The 21,664-nt window shown below is 34.9% G+C and overlaps 2 protein-coding genes across 2 annotated transcripts; both read right to left on the minus strand.

Annotated features, from left to right (window-relative positions):
* Positions 1 to 7,819: 7,819 nt before the first annotated feature.
* Positions 7,820 to 8,218, minus strand: LOC131859903 (secreted RxLR effector protein 78-like). The gene has a single exon (XM_059214165.1). It carries the CDS (start codon positions 8,216 to 8,218, stop codon positions 7,820 to 7,822), a length of 399 nt encoding a protein of 132 aa, XP_059070148.1.
* Positions 8,219 to 13,602: 5,384 nt separating this feature from the next.
* On the minus strand, positions 13,603 to 21,167 carry LOC131066118 (uncharacterized protein At4g15970-like). The gene is made up of 3 exons (XM_059214168.1): positions 20,829 to 21,167; positions 13,982 to 14,335; positions 13,603 to 13,875 (listed from the first exon to the last, which is right to left on the minus strand). Exons 1-3 carry the CDS (start codon positions 21,165 to 21,167, stop codon positions 13,603 to 13,605), a joined length of 966 nt encoding a protein of 321 aa, XP_059070151.1.
* Positions 21,168 to 21,664: the final 497 nt, after the last annotated feature.

The raw sequence follows: 21,664 nt of genomic DNA on the forward strand, positions 1-21,664 counted from the left end.
TTCCTTCACAAATTCTAACTTGGCCAACTGAGCAACCCAAACAACTACCCTTGTGGTTTCTTTTATAAACACAAGATCCCACAAAACGACTAAGTGGTATTACATCAAAACCATGTGCCCAAAACCATGTGAAAATAAAATACAATATCTTTCCTACCTACCCTTGACCCACATTTAGTATTGGGTACTTCATCATAATTACATTCTTTGATATTAGATAAATACAATATAATATTACCAATGTGTCAATACAACTCATGAAGTGGTTACAAGAATATTCCAAGGGGATCTCTACATGTTGCACATCCATCTAGGTGCTCCTAGGTCCAATAATACATATTACAATATAATTCCATGTCCACCTCATAAAATAATAAAATAATGCAACAATGAAACATTATTATGAAAAGTGTACAACACCATTTTCCCAATAAAAAATGCCCTAAGGCCTCAATAATTCTCAACTTAAGTCATCTAAATTTATATAATTTCAAAGTCTAACTATCCTTTCATCTTCATGTCCACCAAAAGACCCTATCATCCCTTTAAATCCTCCATAAGGTTCCTTTGCTCCTCCATCTTCATGTCCTAGTCCTCCATATGAACTCCAAGATCTCATTTCTTTTGATGATCCCATTATTCCTCCCATTCCCTCTTGTGAAGAGCTTATCATTGATCATTATCCCCCTCATGATTCTAACATGTTGGTGCAAGATGTTCATGAACCTAATACATGCACAATGGGTTTGTCTACTTTGGTCTAGTCTGATCCACTTCATGATCCCATCATTTATTTGATATCACATCCACCTCATAATGGACCCACGTCTTCTTCTTGAAGAAAAGAGAAACCTACAGGTTAAAATATTTATAAAGGCAAAGGGGTATATTTTCACAAGTAAGAACCCCTCCATATCAAAGAAAATCTTAATGGCATGTCCTCAGTGACATTCCTCAAGACGTTGGTATCCCTCCATCAAAATCAAAATATACACCTTCCCCATCATCCTTTCCATCCATTTTAGGTCTTTATATCCCTTCGTCCCCTACTCAAGGTCAGCAAAGGCACACATATTTGAGCACCTTCCATCCATCCAAAATACCTTCATATCATTCATATCCATCCATACATTCCTTTCTCTAATCCAAAGGCTTCCAAGAATGATCCAGAACAAGCTAGAAGTGATGAAATTGAAAAATACCAAAAATCAAATTTTTTGACCTATTTTCTACATTTTAGTAAATCGCATTTTCAGAGGTCTTCAGAGTGGAATTTGGGGTTGAAAGTATTGCCATTAAATTTACTTGAAAAGTTGAAAGCCATTATGTTAAGGGACAAAAATTAGTTCTCTTTGAGACCTTTCCAACGGTGTAAGCCTTTTTGAATTTCGAGTTGTGAGCTGAAAGTTATGGCTCTGCCAAGTTGGGGTACCTAAATTCCTTATTTTTTTGAAAATTTGTAATTTGTTTGTTATTTTAATTTTCCTTAGACTCTTCATTTTTGAATTTGTTGGATTCCAGAGATTATTAAAGTTCCATGTGATGTTAAAAACTCAATTTTGGATAATATTATGGGACTTTTGATGCATACAACTCTGACTTTCTAAGTTCTTGCTATTGTCCATTTTATTACACAATATTTGTAGGGTTTTGCTTACTTTGTATTGTTACAAATTCATCATTGAGTTTAGATCATTCCCCCTCCAAGAAATTTGAATTCCAAGCATAAAATTCATAAGTCCAACAATCTAAATGTATTCAAGGACCAACATGTCCCATCTAATAAATGTGTCAAAAAAACCCAAAATATGATCTAAAAAGAAAAAGAAAAATCCAAAAGGCCCACTGATCAAAAGAAAGAAAATTTTAAATCTATATGGGTTCCTAAATCCCTTGTGCAAGCAATGTGTTCCAAGGAACCACAAAAGAATGAAAAATAAAACACAACATGTGGAATCCCAAGTAGCTCATAGAAGCAAAAAAAGAAGCATTCCATCCAAACCTTCCAAATATATTCCTCCATCATCTCCTTCATCCATTTTGGGGCATTATGTGCCTAAATCCCTAGCTATTACTCCATCAAAGTCTCAATATCCATAATCCATTTTTCCTCCACCAATCCCTCACCCCTCAAGGTGTGTGCCAATGTTGATCTTGCCAACATTTCCATCCACTTAAGCATAATTTTTCCAATACCCCATCCATTATCTAATGCATATTTTCCATCCTTCCATCCCTTTGATCTAATACTTTTCATAAATCATTACCTTAGTCCCATCTCATTTCCATGTCATTATCCTACCAACGTCTATGAGCATACTTTTAATAGTCACGATCCATTTTTCAAGGCTACTATCTAGAGAACAAGATGCTTGAGTCTTTCTTCCATTCCATATCATGTGTCCATTTTATGCTAAAAATTCAAAAAAGAAAAAAAAAAGAAAAAAAAAGGTAAAGAAAAATCATTCTTCCACTGGTTAAAACCTGGCAAATAACTACATGGGGCAAGTACCATGATGAAAACCTAGCAAACAGGCATTTGTCATTGTTCTTCATCTTTTTACATTCCACACTTGGGGGTGGGTTCCATTTATGATATCTTATCATATTCTATTTCCCTTCATTGCTCCATTATCATGTCATACCCTATTTCCCTTCATTACCAAGCTATCATGCCCATCATTATCCTATCATCCCTCAAATCTATATTCCCCTTTTCACCTTTGATCTTGACAAGGCTAATGATTTTCATGAATGTCATGCGCCCTATTCACAACTTTTAGTCTTTATCCATTGGCTTATTATAGTCTTTCATCCATTTTTCTTGGCTTATTGCAACCTTTCATCCATATTCCTTTCTTATTGCAACCTTTTTTCACTATCCCTTAGCCTATTGCAACCTTTAGTCTATATCCCTTATCCATTTTTTATCTTGCTTATCCTAGCCATATCCTACCACCATCCATACACTCTTTTCTATCCATTGATCTTGATCTGACATGAGGATGTAAAATGCAAAAGATGGTTTCAAAAACCTCTCAAGACATGTTCCTCATCCCATTGCTTTACATTGTAATATCCAATCCCTTATCCTATCATGTGATAGTCCTTGCAAATTGAATCTCTTTTGTCACTATAATAAATGGCCTTTGTCTTCCCTCTATCCACCAACATTTCAACAAGCTTATTTATCCATTCATCATATTATCATATTCCTTGCCTTGCTAGACACTAGGGGCAAAATCACAAAAATTCTAAAAATTAAATAAAGTCCTGAAAAATTCAATAAAAAGAAAATAATGTCCTAAAATAATTCCAAAAACATTGAAAAACATCCTGAAATAATTCAAAAACATTTTAAAATGACCTAAAATAATCTAAAAACAATTGAAAAATGACTTGAAATAATCTAAAAACATTTGTAAAATGACTTGAAATAAGCTTCAAAAACATTCGAAAAACTGTCGTGAAATAATCCAAAAAAATAGAAAATGTCTCGCAAAAAGAACAAAAAAATCAAATAACTTTAAAACCTCTAAAAATTAGAAAACACCAAAATCCGGAAAACAATCATTCACATTTTCATTTCAGTAATAAACTGTCACTTTTGTACATAAACAAATTGTTGAGAAAACATTCAACAAAAACACGAAAAATGTTGTGCTTACTAAAATCATGTATCAATAGATGAACTATTCAATTGACTTGAGCATTCATACTAACTCATTTGTTGTATCAACTAGTGTTAGAATCAACATTATCATGGGTCTTCTATAGGGTGTGGTATACTCAAAACCAGACTATGTCCTATCTTAGATGAGGTACTGCATTCCCTGAAAAATAGACAACATGGTCATCTTACCAATGACAACATCATCCACTTTAACAATGAAGATCAAAATGACTGTTTGACTTTTTTGAATTTGTGAGTCTCATCTTTTGTTGATTTATCTTTGATCATGTTCCTATGTTGCTTGATGATGTCACCAAGTGATTTAGAGTGGTTGGGATGGTTCATGATATTTTTATTTTGTTTTATGTTTTTGGAGTGTTTTGTAGCATTCTGGGGCAAGTATATCTTGGGTGCCTGTGATGACATGTCCACATCGTAGCTGTCTCACATACCTCGACCTTTGACACACCTAATGTCTTAGGATGTTTGAATCATTCCTTGTCTACAAAGTGTCTTTCTTATGCAAAGGGAGTGCACTATTGCCCTAGCTTTCAATGCCATGGTGCATTGCATTCATTTTTTCCATAACAAATAAAGGTTCTCACCTACTTTTGTGCATTTGTGAAAGCAAGATTTCTTCATCACTAATTTTTCTTTGTCTAATTTCATCTTACTAAAATTTATTTCATCAATCCTTGCAATCCTCTTGGTCTAGTCCTAGCATTATTTTTTTCAATCAATTGGCCTCTTTTCTAGCTTTTTCCAACCAATTCCTCAAGGGGGCATGCATATAACTTTTCATTGTTTGGGGCATTATTCTTATTTGTTCTTTGAAACAATGCTTAGAATTGGATTGTCTCAAAGAGGGGAAAAATGTAGGCATCTAAAAATGGTCAACACTTGTGGCATCATAGTTTAACATGGTCGTGGGACCTTATTTTAGGGTTTTCGTACTTACTAACTCTTTCTTCTATGTCGCACATTCAATCATTATCATTTGTTGATATTTTTTCATTCTTCGTATTTTCTTCTCTATTCGATTTCAATCTCTCACATTTCAATTATGTCTTATCAATATCATTTTCAAATTGCAATCAGTGGTCGTGATCAACTTATGATGTCAATTGGACATCATCAACCCTAATCTATGTCAAATTAGGATTTTTTTCCTAGATCTTTATCATTTTTAATGAATTACCAATCATCCTTGATCAGTTATCAATCAATTTGGATCTTGTTCAATCGTCAATTGTCAATCATCAGTCTCCTTATCAATCTCAATTGGTTTGTCATTAGTCCTTGTCAATCTTTACTAATTCAACCTTCATCAAATCAACCTTTTTATCAATATTTGACCAATTCATCATTTTGTATCTCAATCAATCATCAATCCTCATCAACTTTGGGTCAATTTGTCATTAATCCTTGTTAGTTGTCATATTTGACCAATTTTTCATTGGTCTTTGTCAATCAATATCGGTTCCATATCATTATCAAGTCTTTATCAATTGTCATTTTATTGTGACCATCATGACCCTAATTAATTCCTAGTCCATCTTTTAGGGTTTTATGATTTAATCATTTAAATCCTATTAACACATTTCTAACTTAGGTTAAATAAATTTATTCAGTTATCCTAAGTTTCTTTATGAGTCACAATTAATGAATACTACAATCTCACTATAATGAGGGGTTTCTAACAAAATCTTAGCATATTCATGAAATATGTTTTTTCTGGCCTAAAAAAGGGTTTAATGTATTGTCAAATTGTAAGAGTATACAATTTACAATACTACAAATCTCTAAATCGAAGATGAAAAATATTCCACATGTCCTCTAGTGTTATTGTCATCTCTCTTGTAAGAAAATGGAATTTGTTGAGATCCTTGAGTCCTACATTTTTGTCAATGTCATGAGCATGATAGCATTACAAAATAATGGTAGAAAGTGGACCACAAATCTCACCCTAAAGACTCAATTGATTTCTAATCCTCGTTAATGAGTAGCAAAGATATCGAACTCTAAATTTTTTAGTTCTATGGTCTCTCATGTAACTTTGACTCATTTTATGATTAAAAAAATATCAATAAAAATATATCTTAAAAGCCTTTTTTGTATTGCATATAAGGAAATAAACGTTGTTACAAAAGGAGTGACCAGAATGTCTACTTGGACCATCGGCCCAAATTTACAAAATTGTAAACAGATTGTCTATTGATATATATACATGGAGGAATACAATTTTAGAACATAAAACTATAATGTTTTATACAAAAAGCCACTATTCTCAAAGCTTCCAGCCAATTATCAACACAAAATATTCTCTTGCGATGCATCTACCCACATATTCCATCCCCTGGGGCCCTCCATCCACACCACTTGCTTTCCGTCAAGTAGTTTTGTGAGCAGCTGGATTTGATCTTTAACAGGATCTCTAGCTTTGGCAACCTCTGCTCCCAGGGCCTCCAGTGCTAGGTCTACATCCCGCTTCCCTCTGATTGCCTGTTTCCATTTATATCCATTCTCTATCTCATGGAGATACATCCTTGTGTTTCCATCCTTTATGAACTGAAAGAATTTGTTCTTTTCAATATTCATCGTCACTTATACCTGCAAGAGAATTCGGTGAAGGTTGAGTCCACGAAAAGACTTAGTAATGGCCCTACCTATGCCATGAAAAGACTTGGTAAAGGCCTACCTATGCCCATGAAAAGAGGTTAGTGTCTTTTTTCAGACCCTTAATATACCCAATTATAACATCTAGCATAATAAACTGATTAGGAATAACAATACCAAATAGTAACCAGATTTCTCTAGCAATGCTACATTAAAAAAAAATGCCTAACTGATTCAGGAATCCTACAAATATTGCAAATATCACAGATGTTATGTTCTTTTCTGAGGGGCAACCTATTAATAATCATAAGCCATTTAAAACACTTTTCTTTGGGAACAACAGGGCTACACCACAGTCTTGTAAAAACCTTCTCCCATTGTTTAACTAAAAAATCTGCAAACCATAATTTATTAACATGAAAAATTATTGCTTCATCATATGTTAGTGTCTTATATATAATGCTAGCTTTAATATTAGATATAGAGATGATACTATTCCAAAAAAGTTCCTTACAACAGTCAATATCATTCTTGCACTTTTTGGGTAAGTAGAGTTTCTTGCATGCTTTTTCCAGCATGTTATAAGTCCATTTATGGGAGACTTGAAGGTTAAATCTAGCTCTGAGGGTGTCCTAGTCAAGCAACCTGCCATCCTCAATAATGTCTTTAAGACAAAAAATGCCTTTTACTACCCATGCTTTAGCAGAGCACCCCTGCGTAAGTGCCAATGGTTTGGAGGAGTGCAAGAGATTCCACCAAATGGATCTACCCCCACGAACTAGCTCATTGTTGCCGACTCTAGTATTACTAATTAAGGGCTTAATACTCTCCCAAGCCTTCCAGATAGACTTGAAGACATTCGAGCCCTATACTGAGACCGTGAAGTCTCCAACCACAAGGTCACAAAAAGGTAGGGATTTCCAAGATTTGGCCTTTTTCGGTACAACCCTCAATATGTTATTCCTAATCAGAACCTTCCAAGGTTCATTACCATCTAATGCCTGGAATATTCATTTTGTTGCAAGAGAAATCCCTTGGATTCTCAAGTCTTTTAGTCCTAGCCCTCCCAGAATCTTATCCTTATGACATCATTCCCACTTCACAAAATGCATCCTTTTGTTACCTTTTCCATCAAACCAAAGGAAGTTCCTAATGGCTTTTTGTATCTTTGGGATCTGGTAGTTGAACATCCATACTAAGGAGTAGTATATATTATATGAGGAGAGAATTTTTTGACACACCTGCACTCTCCTGGCGAGCGAGAGATACCTATTATCCCATTTGTTAAGCTTTTTTTCTATCTTGCTTCTAAGCCAATGCCACATCTCTTTGAGGGATGGAGATATGGCAAACAGAATTCCCAGGTATTTGACTATTTTATTGGGCCCTCCCCATTGGATCCCAAACTATTGTAGCCATTCAGGAGGCCGCTCCTCCCACCCAAGCATGGTAGACTTGCTTTGAGAGATTTTAGCCCCTGATATTTCTCCTAGGAATTTGATTTTTCCTTCCAGGGCCTCCATATTTTGTTTAACTGATTTTTATAAAGAGTGTCGTGTCATCAGCAAATTGACCATTGATTAGTTCCTCACCATTTGGAAGTTTGATCCCCTTAACATTAGGAGAGATGGTAGAGTCCCTTAGAATGTAAAACAGAGCACCTGCTGCAATAACGAAGAGAGCAGGGGCTAGGGGGCAACCCTGCCTAATAGATCTACCCAGAGTAATATTCTGTGACAGGGAACCATTAACTTCCACCTGGGCCGAAGCATCTTTGAGGAGAACCATCACCCATTTGCAAAATTCTGGTGGAAAGCCAAATGTTTCTAACATCATCAGAATGAATCCCCATTCTACCCTTTCATATGCTTTCTCGAAGTCTAGGAGAAACATGGCCACATTCTGTCCTGAAGTCTTCACCCATTCCATGGCTTCCCAACTGGTAATTATATTTTCAAGGATATATCTTCCTTTGATAAAGCCTGTTTGCGTGGAGAAAATGAACTTAGGAAGTAAATTCTCTAATCTGATCGCAAGAGTCTTAGCCAATATTTTGTAGGATACTTTAAGAAGTGTTATCGGTCTCCAGTTCTTGATAAGAGACTTGTCTCCATCTTTGGGAAGTAATTTGATAATCCCACTATTAATTCATTCCCCTAAGGAACCATTATCAAAAGCCTCAAAGTAAAGCTCATACAAGTCTTGACAAACCCAATCCTCATTAGCTTTGTAGAACTCTATCGTCAGACCATTCGGGCCTGAAGATTTATCATTATTTAGACTTTTAATGACACCTCTTAGTTCTTACACAGTGATGGGCCCCCTTAAGGCCTGCACATCCTCCACTGAAATCTTGGAGGGGATCATCCTTCTACATTTTTCTCTTGCCTCCTGGGAGTTAGTGGAATCTTCAGATGTGAAGAGACCTTTGTAGAATTGAAAGAATGCTTCCTTGATATCCTCTAGATCCTTTATTTCTTTGTTCTCTATCCAAATCCTACCAATTTGTTCTCTACACTGTTTTGCTTCAACATATTGAAGAAGAACTTAGATCCTTTATCCCCGAATTACATCCAATGAGCCCGAGCCCTAATCATGGCCCCTCTGGTCTTAATCTGTTGAAGATTCTTGAGGTTATCCCTAGCCAGGGTTACTTTTTGAGAAAGCTAAATATTGCAAGGATTGTCTTGGATCTCTGCCTCGCATAAGTGGAGGTTGTCAGATAGTGTTCTCTCTTTCCACCTATAATCCTTAGCTTTCTTTTGTCGTATGGTTTTGACATTCTGATTCCATCTGTCCACACTAGAGTTCAACTTTCTATTACTCTTATTTAACAGCCTAACAATCTTTACTGCATTCAACACATCCGTGTCTTTTAAAAGATTGGAGTTTAGAAAGAATTTATCTTTAGCAATTCCTTGTCCCTCAGAGGAGTCTCTGAGCCTAGTCTATGAAATGATAAGATGGTGGTCTGATAGTGTGGTCGAATAAACTGTCACTAGATTGCCATTCTTGCCAAGGTCAAAGGAGAAGTGCTCTCTGTTAACATAGAATATGTCCAACCTACAATAGATCCTATGTTTTCCTCTCTGATAGTTGCACCAAGTGTACCAAATTTTGGTGTATTCCTTCTTATTGCAGAATAGGGGGTCAAAGAGTTTCTTTCGGCTTTCCATTCTCTCCTAATGTAATTTCTCCATTCTTTTCCATTCTATAGGGATACCTCCACTTTTATCTTCACAAGTTTCGATCATATTAAAGTCATCCCCAACAATCCAAAGAATATCCGACAATGCAGCGATCCAATCCCACATTTCAGTTCTCTCTTTGTAGTCATTGGAGGCATAGACATAACAAATTCCAAATTTGATTCCATTGTATTCTAAGGAAACCCAGACCACTCTGTTACACGACAAGCATCCTTGGTTCACTATGTGCTCCTTCCATTTAGGGTAAATAAGTATTCCAACACCTCCTCTACCTCTATCATGCTTTGAGCAAACCTTGATAGAGTCTTTCCATATAAATTCTAGGTTGACTTCCAAGCTAAACTTGACAGCCTTGAGTTCTTGAAACATAATAAAGTCTGTGTTCTTATGCTGATTGACAAACTTTGTGACAATCTGCTTCCTGTCTAGAGATTCCAGACCCCTAATTTTCCAAGAGATGCACTTCATCTTAACACGATGTATTATTTCTATTCTTTGGATACCTTAAACTTGTTAAAGCATCTCAGGAGATCTTTCCTCTCCTCATTATTCCTTCTATTATTAGAACCCCTATTTTTGGATTCCAGAGGTCTACCTCTTCTTCTTCTAGGAAGTGCCTCAGAGTTTTCATTATTCGTTGTCCATTCTCCTTCCTCTCTTGTGCACTCCTCAACCTGATCCTCATCCTCAATCTCAGACGCCTTCCTATTGTCCCCCTGACTAGGGATCTCTGGGGTCTCAGAGAAAGGATCAAATGCCTTCAACCTATCAAGAGGGTCTAGATTAACTACATCACTAGATATGGAATTAGCTTCACCAGCCTTAGGGTCAGAAACAATGACCTCGATCACACAGGAATCCTCTAATTCAACAAACTTCTTTGGGGGAATGACAGAGATCATGTCAGGGGTGGGTTTAGAAAGGGAGGAAGGATCTGTCTCGAAGACATTTGGTGAGTTAGCCTCAAAGAGGACTTTTGGTGAGTCAATCTCAAAGGAAACATCCATGTCTGTCGAACTTATATGGGGAGCTTTATTCATCACCCCAGATCAGCTCCCTCCCCTACTCATCTCACCATTCACACCATCTCTATCTTTAGGATTTTGATTTCCAAAGTTATTTACACTTGAGGTTAAGTTCGAGAATTTCATCTCTGGGGGGACCTCATGCGCATCGTCATCTATAGGTGATATTAAATTGTTATCCATAGTCATTTTGTTAATCGCATAATTTGAATTATTAGGTAAATTTGCCCTAATTTTATCCAGGGCTAACTGTTGAGCATTTTTCCTCCTTCTTTTCTTAGGGTTTTCCCCCACAATCTAAAACTCATCCTGCAAATTTTCATTCATCTGTTTTAGAGCATTTGAAATCATAGAATGAGGGGTGGGGACAACTCCAGAATTACTCGCATTGAAGATTTTATCAGGTTCCCGGGGTTTAGAATTTTCTCTAGTTAAAAGATTATTAATTTTTTTACTAATGGCATTAAGGTTTTCCATGTTCAGGATATGCTTTGCATGAACAGGTTGCAGGTAATTGGATTGACTTTGGGATCTATCCAAACCCTTGAACTTTTTAATAATCGGGCAATTCTTACGAATATGCCCCTCTTTCCTGCAGAGAAAGCACACATTCACCCCTCCAAGGATTTCAATAGAGCATGTAACAACATCGGAATCTAGGTTAATGTTAACCATTTTAGGGAAATCACATCTAGGGTTGATTGAAATCAAAACCCTAGCATCCAGATGCGGAACTAGTGAGGACAAAACATCCACCCGAATAGCCTCTCCTATCAGTTCAATGATCTGTGGTATAAATCTCCGCAACAAGGGAGGCACATCTCAAATTAAAACCCATCTAGGGCACGAGAGTGCAAGTATTTCCTCATTAACCACTTCTGGCAACCATTCGAGGGCATGAAATGTGCATTTTCCGACAGACCAATATTGTTTATTAAGCACCTGTTTTTGCATTTTATGATCCTTAAAAAAAATTACAAACAACCCTTTTTGAATGAGCCTACAAAATGAGACCAAATAACCTAATTTAATATTCCAAACATTTCTAATCCAATCATCCATAAATTTATGTGCGGGACATTTATCCACATCTACAATTGCAAAGAAATTGTTGTATCTTTAAGCCTATTCTTTTTCATATTAATTTCTTTACACATTAAATCATTAAGGGAAATGGAGATGAAATCTCGAGTAGAGTGAGGGTCCTTACCTTCTCCACAGGAGCTGCCATTAAAGTTTTTAACAAACCTCACACCTTTGTCGATGGAGAGAGAGGAGAGAGTAACCACATCTTTGAGCGTTTTGGTTTTAAATGACGCTTCTTCACTGGGTTTTCCGGCACCTCCAGAAGAGCTCTTCATTGAATAACATTTACTACTCGCACCAAGAAAAGAAAGACGACGAAAAAGGACGCTGGGAGTATAACCTGCACATAAACCGAGGTATTCACTTACCTACGTGGAGGAGAACCAGCGTATTCCCCCATGTCAGTGCCTATGGCCCTGCAACCCAGAGTCCAAACCCTAGGTCTAGTTGGAGTTGCAAAGCGAGCCCCCAAATTCTCTCATAAAATCTTACTTTGAAAATGCAAAACAATGAATACTTGTTTGAAGGAGATTTTCATATCTTAAAACCCTTGAGAATAAATATAATATGAAACACTTTAAATTAAATTCTAAAAACTTATTATTTTTGTTTTGATCATTTTTCAGTCAATTTATTCTCATAGATCAAACCCACAACCATATATTTCATTTATATAGATTTATCTTACAAGTGAAAGTTTGATAAATACCTGAAGGGGTTCAAACCTACACATAGTGCGAAATAAACATATGCTAATTCTATGAAAAAAATAAAAATCTTAAAAGCTAAAACAACCATAATTTTTTTTTTAAATGGATTGAAAGATGAAATATTACCTCTAGATCATCACATTCCATATGTGCATGTATTATATCTACTTAGAACATAAAGTTTCCTTATTTGTGAATCATACTGATTGGATTGCAATATTATCCAATACTCTAAAAATTTACCAAATTACTAGTGAAAATGAAAGTAACTTTTTAATATTCACTTTATTACTCATAGTTAGAGACCCTTTTTTATTCAAGTATCATATTATTAACCATAGATTTCTAAATTCATTAATATTATTGATGATGACAATTTTTTGGTATGATGGTGACATGATAATAAAAATATAACATCATTTGACAAAGAAGCATATTTGAGCCCACTTTTAATTGTTTCTGGATTTAAACTTGTGGGCCTCTACTTTATTCCAAGCTCATTCTACCATTTTAGTTCACTTCCAAACACATCCAAATATTTTATTCTAATTTGTAAATTGTTTAGTTCCATCCCATAATTTATATTTTAAATCTTTCTTGCTAACCTAATATATTTATACGAGTCATTCAATTTAATATTATTTCAGCATCATACTTTCACTAAAAGCTTAAAGATAAACTATATTAAACAAGAAAGAGAACATGGAGATGCAAACCTAGTACCTAACTCGTGATCTTGTAAGAGAGCTTGAAACCTATAGAAATAACGGATATGAATTTGCATCAACCTAAGAAATTCCAAATCAACCATGAAAATGATCGTTTCCAAGTTTTACTCCATGACTATCCCATGGTTTCTTACTCCATGACCATCCCATGGTTTTGCAGGACAAGATTTTTAGACAAAGTTAAAATTGGAGCTTTGAGCATTTAATAAGTTATATCTTAATGATCATTATAAACAAATTTAGAATTTAACCTATAAATTTTCATGTCTCTGGCCTTTCATTAAATATTGTACACGAGATATGAATCACTCAAAAAAAAAATCTCTGAATTTCTGTTGGACAGTATCATTTTATGGCACGTGTTGATTTAAAGAATCTCTACATTTCTCCCTAGCTCTCCAATGCACATTTGTGCTATTCAATCCACTGGACTGAAAGGATGTCCAATCTTCAAGAGCTTCTGTGAGATCATGAACCTTGGCCTTCAAACCTATACAACAGGTTGAATGCATGGTGCACACTACACTTAGATCTCTGCCCGATTCACAAAACCCACTAAAATACTTTGTGTCCAACACGCGTGCTCTCAGACAACTTTATGTCATTCCAGACATCTTGGTCATTGAAGTAAGGCCTACTCTCTGAGGCATTGTTCCACATTTCCATCATCTCAACAGTCCTATTGTTTGAACGGATAAACATGAATCCTGTATTTACCCAAGTTCTTATTTCATGCGGATCACCAAGATATTTATCGGTTGGCATTTCGAAATCTGCATCTGTTGAAAATCTCTGAAATGGGTTTCTAAACCACAGTATATCTGAATCCTGTACAAAAACAGAGCATCATGAAGTTAATTACAAAATCCAAAATGCCAAAACCCAAATACATCAATATATATGGAGATAAAAAGAAAAAAGAAAAAGAACTCACAGAGAAAACAAAATGGTAGCCTCTGCGTAGCACATTGGTGAGCAAGATGACCTTAGACATGGTCATCTTCACGTAATTCCCTCTCATGTAAGCGCTCTCCCCTGAGAAATCAACTCCTGGAGTCTTTAATCGATAACAGTGAGGATGGATTTGTATGCAGGCATTGAATGCCTTTTCATCATGGGCAACAACCAGCAGATTCTTTAGAAATGGTGTTGTTCCTTTTCCGATTTCAAAGCTCTTCATAAACAAGTCAAACATGCCGCCAGGCTCCATCCACGCTGCGTTCACTGTGGTTATTATCACAGTCCTGTTGGGCATGGAAGCCCTGCTCAGAGCTAATGTCAGCTCGTCCTGTTCAATGGAATTCAACAAGATTAATAAGAAAATCACTGTAATTCATTCTTAAGAATATTGCCCCTGTTTCAAAGAATGAAATTTGGACTTACTGTATTGTGATTGTTCAGCTTTCCTTGAAATGTGAAGACATTGGAGATGAGCGGTTCGAAAAGAGGGTTATTGGAGAGCAGTACAAAGAAAAACAAAAGACAGCAGAGGAGACCTAAACTCTTCTCTCTCTTGGTTAGATGAAGATCCATATCGGGCCTCATCCAGGACCAACCAAACCGGAACTTAGTGACAGTGAGACGAGTCATGTTGAACGACTTTTGCAAAGAATTTCTGTGAATGATTTGGTTCACATTGGATTTTTGCTACTTGTATGCATTTTTGGGGGGGGTATTCACGTTAGTTTAATTAAGAAAGTTGTTTATTAATATGTTTATTTTATATTATTAGTTAAAAATGATCTACAATGGTATAAGAATCATGATATGGTGGTGTTAAATTTTTTATTTTTTTTAAAAGACTATAAAATAAGTCTTAAATAAATTGAATAATTCTTTGATAAATAAAAATAGTTCATAAATAATATTAATAAAATAATTATAAATCGATATAATTTTAGAGTGATAAATCATACATAGAAAAAGATATAGATGCAAATTGAAATACAAGACAAATTTTTGTCACAAAAATTTACACATTAATAAATGAAAAGTTTGTATTAATCCTTTAATGAATTATACCAATACATGTTTACTTTTCCATTTTTTTTCTTTTTTAGTCAACTCAAAACAAAAATCATAAAAAAAATATCATAAATCACCAATAGTTTCTAAAACTATATATTAGTAACTAATTTTAGCATTATCATCCATATCTACCCTTTTGGTGATCTTGCTTGATCTTCTTCAAGTCCAATGTAGATACTTCCTCTCATCATGATCTTTCTATTTCAACAACTCTAACATATTTTTAAATTAGTATAGTTTCATTTAAAACTACACTAACAATTAATACAAATTTACAAACTAGTGACAATTAATGCCAAAAGTGTGTATTAACAATTAAATAAATATTCTCTCACTTGTAATACATTTGAATAGAATAAAGAATACTAAAAGAATAATTAAAAATTATATTTCAAACCCTAGAAGAGATATGTCGCTTGGCCTCTTTGCATAACATCAATAAATGATATTTTTTAGTGAAAAAATATTGTTACTTTTTTTCTAATTTATGAAAAATATTAAATTTTTACAAAGTGAATGTCCATTTATGATGCACATTTCATAAAAAGAATTAACTAATTAGTATAATATATTGAATAACATTTCATATTATTAGTATTATGCCTAAGGCATTCTCTATATGACGTAACTTAAGGCGTGGGTATGCTCCCCATGGTCTTGAGTTCGAGTCCCCCACTGTGTTAACTCTATGTGTTGCTACCTTGTGAGCGGGAAGTACACCTACGTATATTTAAAGTAGTTAAACTATAATTATTTATCTTATTAAAATAATAATTGTTGTTGAATAATTATATTTTGAATTCAACATCTTTATTTTATCATTTGATAAGGATATATTTTATGTTATCTTCTTTTATAGATATTCTATCTTTTTCTTTAATTTACTTTGATCCTTCTTTTTCTTTTAAGGATTAAATTATATTAATTAAGTTAAATTTTATTTTAATTATTTATGTCTTCTTATGGAATTAAAAATAACTATTAAAATATATGAGAATTAATTGAATTAATAATTTTTTCTTTACCAAAATTTTAATATTTTAGAATAATATATTTGAATTTTTATTTTAATTTATAAAATAAATAAATTTCAACTCAAAACCTAGATTAAAAGTTTAAAGTGAGAAAGTAAGAGAGAGAGAGAGAAAGAGAGAAAGAGATAAACTAACTTTTGATTACATTTTTGTGTCAATAATTTAAGGATAACATGTGTCCTTAGTGACTTATGGTTCAGGTAACATTTCATTTGATTATTATCTCCATCTCTATCTCTCCTCCCTATCTATATATACTTATCTCTATATCGCTTTCCTCTCTATCCTTCTCACTATATATATCTCTTTATCTCTCCCTATCGCTCCTTCTATATCCTATCTACACCCTCTCTTCCCCTCTCTATCTTTTTATATAAATCTCTCTCTCTCTCTCTCTCTCTCTCTCTCTCTCTCTCTCTCTCTCTCTCTCTCTCTCTCTCTCTCACTACTCCTCTCCCCACCACTCTCTATTTTTTGTATATATCTACTTCTCTCTATGACACTTACACACACTACATCTCTCTCTCTCTCTCTCTCTCTCTCTCTCTTCCTCACTACTCCTCTCCCCACCACTCTCTATTTTTTGTATATATCTACTTCTGTCTATGACACATACACACACTACATATTTCTTCCTCCCCATCTTTATCTTTATCTCTTTATATTTCCCCCTCTTTATCTCTCTAAACCTCTCTCATTACTTGTCTTTATCACCTTTTTCCTCTGTCACTATTTTCCCCTATATCTTTATTTCTACTTGTATCCCTCCCCCTCTCTATCTATATATCATTATTTCCACCCCTCTACATATCTTTTATTCTCTCCATCTCTCTTGTACAATATATCTATCTCTCTCTATTTCTCTCCTTCTCTCTCACACTTCTCTCTCAATCTCTTTGTTTATCTTTCTATATATCTTTGTTAAAATGGTTGAATAGACAAGAATATTGAGAGGGAGGGTGAATCAGTATTCCCACACTAATAAAACTTTTACTGATAATTTAACCTTACCAATTAATCTCATCAACATGAATTAACAAATGCAGAATAAGCAAATAAAATAGCCACAACATGAACATTGAGTTTTTATTCATGGAAAACTCAAATGGGAAAAACCTCAAAGAGGGTTAACTCTCAAGATAATATAATTAGTTATATGGTATTTATAAAAAGGAGTGGCTCAGTCCTAGATGGCTCACTACCAAGATACAAAATGGCTAACTGCTAGAATACAAAGCAACTCACTATCAGAATGCTCTATTACAATAGAAATAAGTGAAATGAAGAAAATTGCATCTCCAAATGCATGAGGTCAGTTCTAATATAAGCTCAAATAAGAAAACAACTCACAATAAATCCGGTGAGGGATCTCTGCACCACTTTCTCCAACCTACTAATCACAACTGCTTGATATAGATCTAGTTAAGGATTACTGTAACACTTTCCTCTGTCTACCAATATAACTGCCAAGAGAAAATCCGATAAAGGATTATTACATCATTTATCTCTGTCCACAACTCTATTACTCGCACACTTCTTACTCTACCATTCACCATGCACACACAAACACCTCATGCATACTCATATATCCCCATATATTCTATATTTGTATATATACCAGTAAGAACATACACCGAGATAATATGTCAGCCAAAAAAAAGTGATTTACACAAAGATACATTGCTCAGATCAATAGGTAAGTGCACCAAGATGGTGTGCAAAAAGGGGGTTATAAGTGGACAATTTTTTTTTTCTGAAATCAAGTAAACCTGATCTTGGAGGAGAAAGTTAAGAGTCATCCACTCAAGATATGAAGATACTCAAAGAACAAGGATTGTAGCACTCTAAATCTAGTTTCCAAAGTTCTATTTTTTTCAAAATTGGATAAGATTAAGGGGGTCAAATCCTTCACGCACAAAAAACAGATCCTGATTTTTTTTTAAAAACATAACATATTGTCTGACGTGCGCATAAAAAAGTCATAGTTAGATTTACTATATTGACAAATCCTTTGGTAGAAATATAGTCAAGAGTGAGCACTACAAGTTGTGTATTTTTTTGTAAATTTTTGTTGAGTATTTTTTTTTTATGATTTTTCAAATTGAGCACATCTTGAAAATCAGGTACCTGTTCATGTGTGAAGCATAACTTGCACCAAAACAATCGAAAATGCAATTTTTTTTTTAAATTGTAAATAATCAAGTGCAATACAATAATATATAAAGTTTTTTAAATTATGATAAGTTTATCAAAAGTTATTTAAAAAATTGTACACATATGTCTCTAAGAACTACAAAGACACAGGTAAAAGAAATTCAAGAATAATATGTTATTGTTGTTCAAATTTTTAAAAAATTATATGGTTAGAAAGCTCAAAAGATGGGTGAAAATAAAAAATTTATGCCCTAAAAGAGGGGTATTTTTTCTTTTGGTCATACGGAGGCACTTTTTATAAAATCTTATATCGTCAGAAAGCTCTTTCCGAGCTCTATCCAGATCTCGAGGTTTGAACTTTTTATTTTGCTTTTTTGATAGTGTTTTTTTCTGTCAAAGCGAGAGGTTCTTTTTTGTACTCCGGGAGACATAACTTGAGCATCCAACTTCCATTTTTTGAAAACTTTATATTGTTGGAAAACTTGTTCTATTTTCTTTCCATTCATATGAATTTTCTTTCCAGATTCTGCTCCAAGTATATTTTATTCATTTTTTTGCTTTTTAGCACTCTAGTGAATATCTTGGATGTTTTAGGTCCTGGGATCTCTTTTTTTGAGTAGGATGTCTTGTCTTTGGTTGTTCTTTCTATATCTCTAGTCTTTTGTCTTTTCTGATCATTGTAGCATTTTATTTATGCAAACACAATGAGATAAAGTATCATCATGCATTGTATACTTGGGATCTTGCACATCTTGTGCCTTATTATACATGCACTACTTATAAAGTGTCATGGGGGGGTTGATGTTTGCCTTTGTTTTCCATATACCTTTGTCACCTGAGTGTTCCATCCACAACATTAGCCTCATGATGTGTGTCAAGTGAGTGTTCCTTCCATGACACTATGTACTTTCTCTACACCTTCTATGTTCTTGGTTCTTCGTCATGCAGTTCTTGCTGGTCGTTCTTTTCAGTGTACCTGTCTCTCTCCCTTTTCAACATTATGGGGAGGCTTTTCCTATTGTTCTAATGCTTCCATGGTTTGATTGATCAGCTCTTCAGGCTTTGGTGTTTCATGCCATCTGTATCTTTGAGTTTAGTTGTTTGTCTTTGTTTGTCATCTGATTCGAGTAGTGTCATTTGAGGGCACTCATGCAGATTATAGTCTTCTCTACCTGGTCATGTTCTATTTCAGAGGAGGTTCTTTAGATCAACAATTACTATTCAATAGTGTTTCCAGCTATTTCATGCTTCAGTGGTGTTCTGCTTGCTCTTTTTTTATTCCTATCTTCTGGAACACTCTTGTTTGGAGGCTTCTTAGTCCTTCACTTGAGCTTTCTTCTCTTCTTAGAGAAGAGTTTTGTTCCCACTGGGTTTTCTCCTTTTTCTCCACTTTACAGAGATTTTATTGTACTTGGGTACCTCATCAGGCCTAATTGTCAGGACCCATTGTTGCTTTCTTGCATTTTTTACATGCTTTTTTAGTCCTTGGTTGTTTTTTAGCTACTCCCTAAGTTCATCTTAAGGGGGGGTGTTAGAGTAATCTTTTATTAGCTAATAATTATTTATTTAATTATTAGTCTATTATACTCTACGCTTAAGCTAAACTTAGGAATCTTATAATTCTTTAGGGTTTTCACCTTTAGGGTTTTGAGTATCATTTTATAAAGATTCTCTCTTTTTTTTTTCATTAAAAACTATAATTATTGAATTGCATTCTTGTTGCACAATCAATATGACTCCTCTTTTCTGGATCTCTGAATTCTAGCCTCCATAACTTTTTTGCTTCTCTCTTTCTGTGACAGGTTTGCATGCAGGTGATCTTTGGGAGTTGTAGAGTTGATTTTTCCTCAACTCCAATATATTCTCTTGTTAGACTGTCTTTATTAATGCCTTTGAGGGAACTCCTATCCAAATCAAAAAATTTAGCTATGGCCTCTTTAGTTATATCCACCAAAACATGATCGCTAGTTGTTTTAACAGTCATGCTCTAAGGGTCCTTTTACCGATCTCTCTAATCAACACTAGTTCCACAAATATGTTTGGAGCCACCAATTTTCCCAAATTGAGTCTCCATGGGTTTGACACTGGGACTGGTTTATCTCTGTTTCCATAGAAGTAATAAAATGTGTCCCATCCATGGTCGTTAGTATACCTATCTATGCATCCTTACTCACGGTCATTGAATGTAGTCTTGAGATTCTCCTACATGGTTGAACCTTGAAACAGTTCAAGGAGATCCTAATGGAGACTCTTCACTTCCCTCTTTTTCCTCTGATCCATCTCTTGTAATTGCTCCTCCACTTCCTTGGCAACTTCCTTTGTTATTTTTGATGGGGCAAGTGGAGTTGAAGCCTATGTGGGCTACTCAAGTTGAGTAGCATCTTGCTCGTCTTCTGCAGAAGTCTATTTAGTCTTCTTAGCAGCCCTAGGGGTAGTTCTCTTGATATGATTCTTTTTCTTTTTGGGTTTTGAGGACTCCTCTTGTGGGTTTGACCCCTAAACTTGTGGATCCTCTATAGGGGAAGCTTCTATGGATGCTTTTTGGGTGATGGATTTAGCACTTACCTCCTTTCTCTTTTGAGTTGGCTTCCTATCCTTTAGGGGAGGGCTAGGGTCATCAGATGATTCATCATCTATCGAAATGACAATTACTTTTTTAGATGCTCTCTTTCTTTTGGGCCAAGGAGGATTTTTCTTGGCTAGAGAACTTGCTTCAGCCTTTGGGAATGCATGAGGAGTGGTTATGGGGGTGGACTCGACAATAGGTGCATTTTCAATTTCTAACATGGTATGGACTATGGTTAACAGGATGGCATGGGTAGTCTTAGGCATGAAGGAACTTGTTCCCGTTTCGAAGGCCTTTGCAACAGACAAGGAGGGAGTATTCTCAGCAAATGATGTCATTGTATTGCTTTTAAATAACTCGAAATAAGACACAATCCAAATAAACAAAACCCTCCCACAACCAGGGCAATAAACACAACCTTTTCTTTTAAAACTCTACCCAACAGCTAAAAATTCCTTACAGAACATAAATAAATGGCTTAGAAATGACTTACTGTCTTTCCAAGGCATAATTCAATCATTCTGGATGCAGTAGTTTGCTCTTAGCTTGCTCTTCAATCACTTTGGTTGCTCTTCGAATGTATGGTGCTCGAGAATGCCCTCAAATTTTGCTTTTATGGTGCACAGGTTGGTCACCATTAATTCCTACATGCATGGCGTATCTGGTTGGTGGCATAGAAATTCAAATTCGGTCGTTGATGAAAATATGAATGGTTAAGATCGCCCTTTGATGACCTTTGAACATGCTAACATGGTGGCTAATAAGCCACCTTTGATTACTTTTGGTTTCAAAAGCTTCATCACCCTTTAGATTTTGCTCCCACGCAATAGCATGG

This window comes from Cryptomeria japonica, chromosome 2, assembly GCF_030272615.1.
Source record: "Cryptomeria japonica chromosome 2, Sugi_1.0, whole genome shotgun sequence".
In the NCBI taxonomy this organism is placed as follows: Eukaryota; Viridiplantae; Streptophyta; class Pinopsida; order Cupressales; family Cupressaceae; genus Cryptomeria; species Cryptomeria japonica.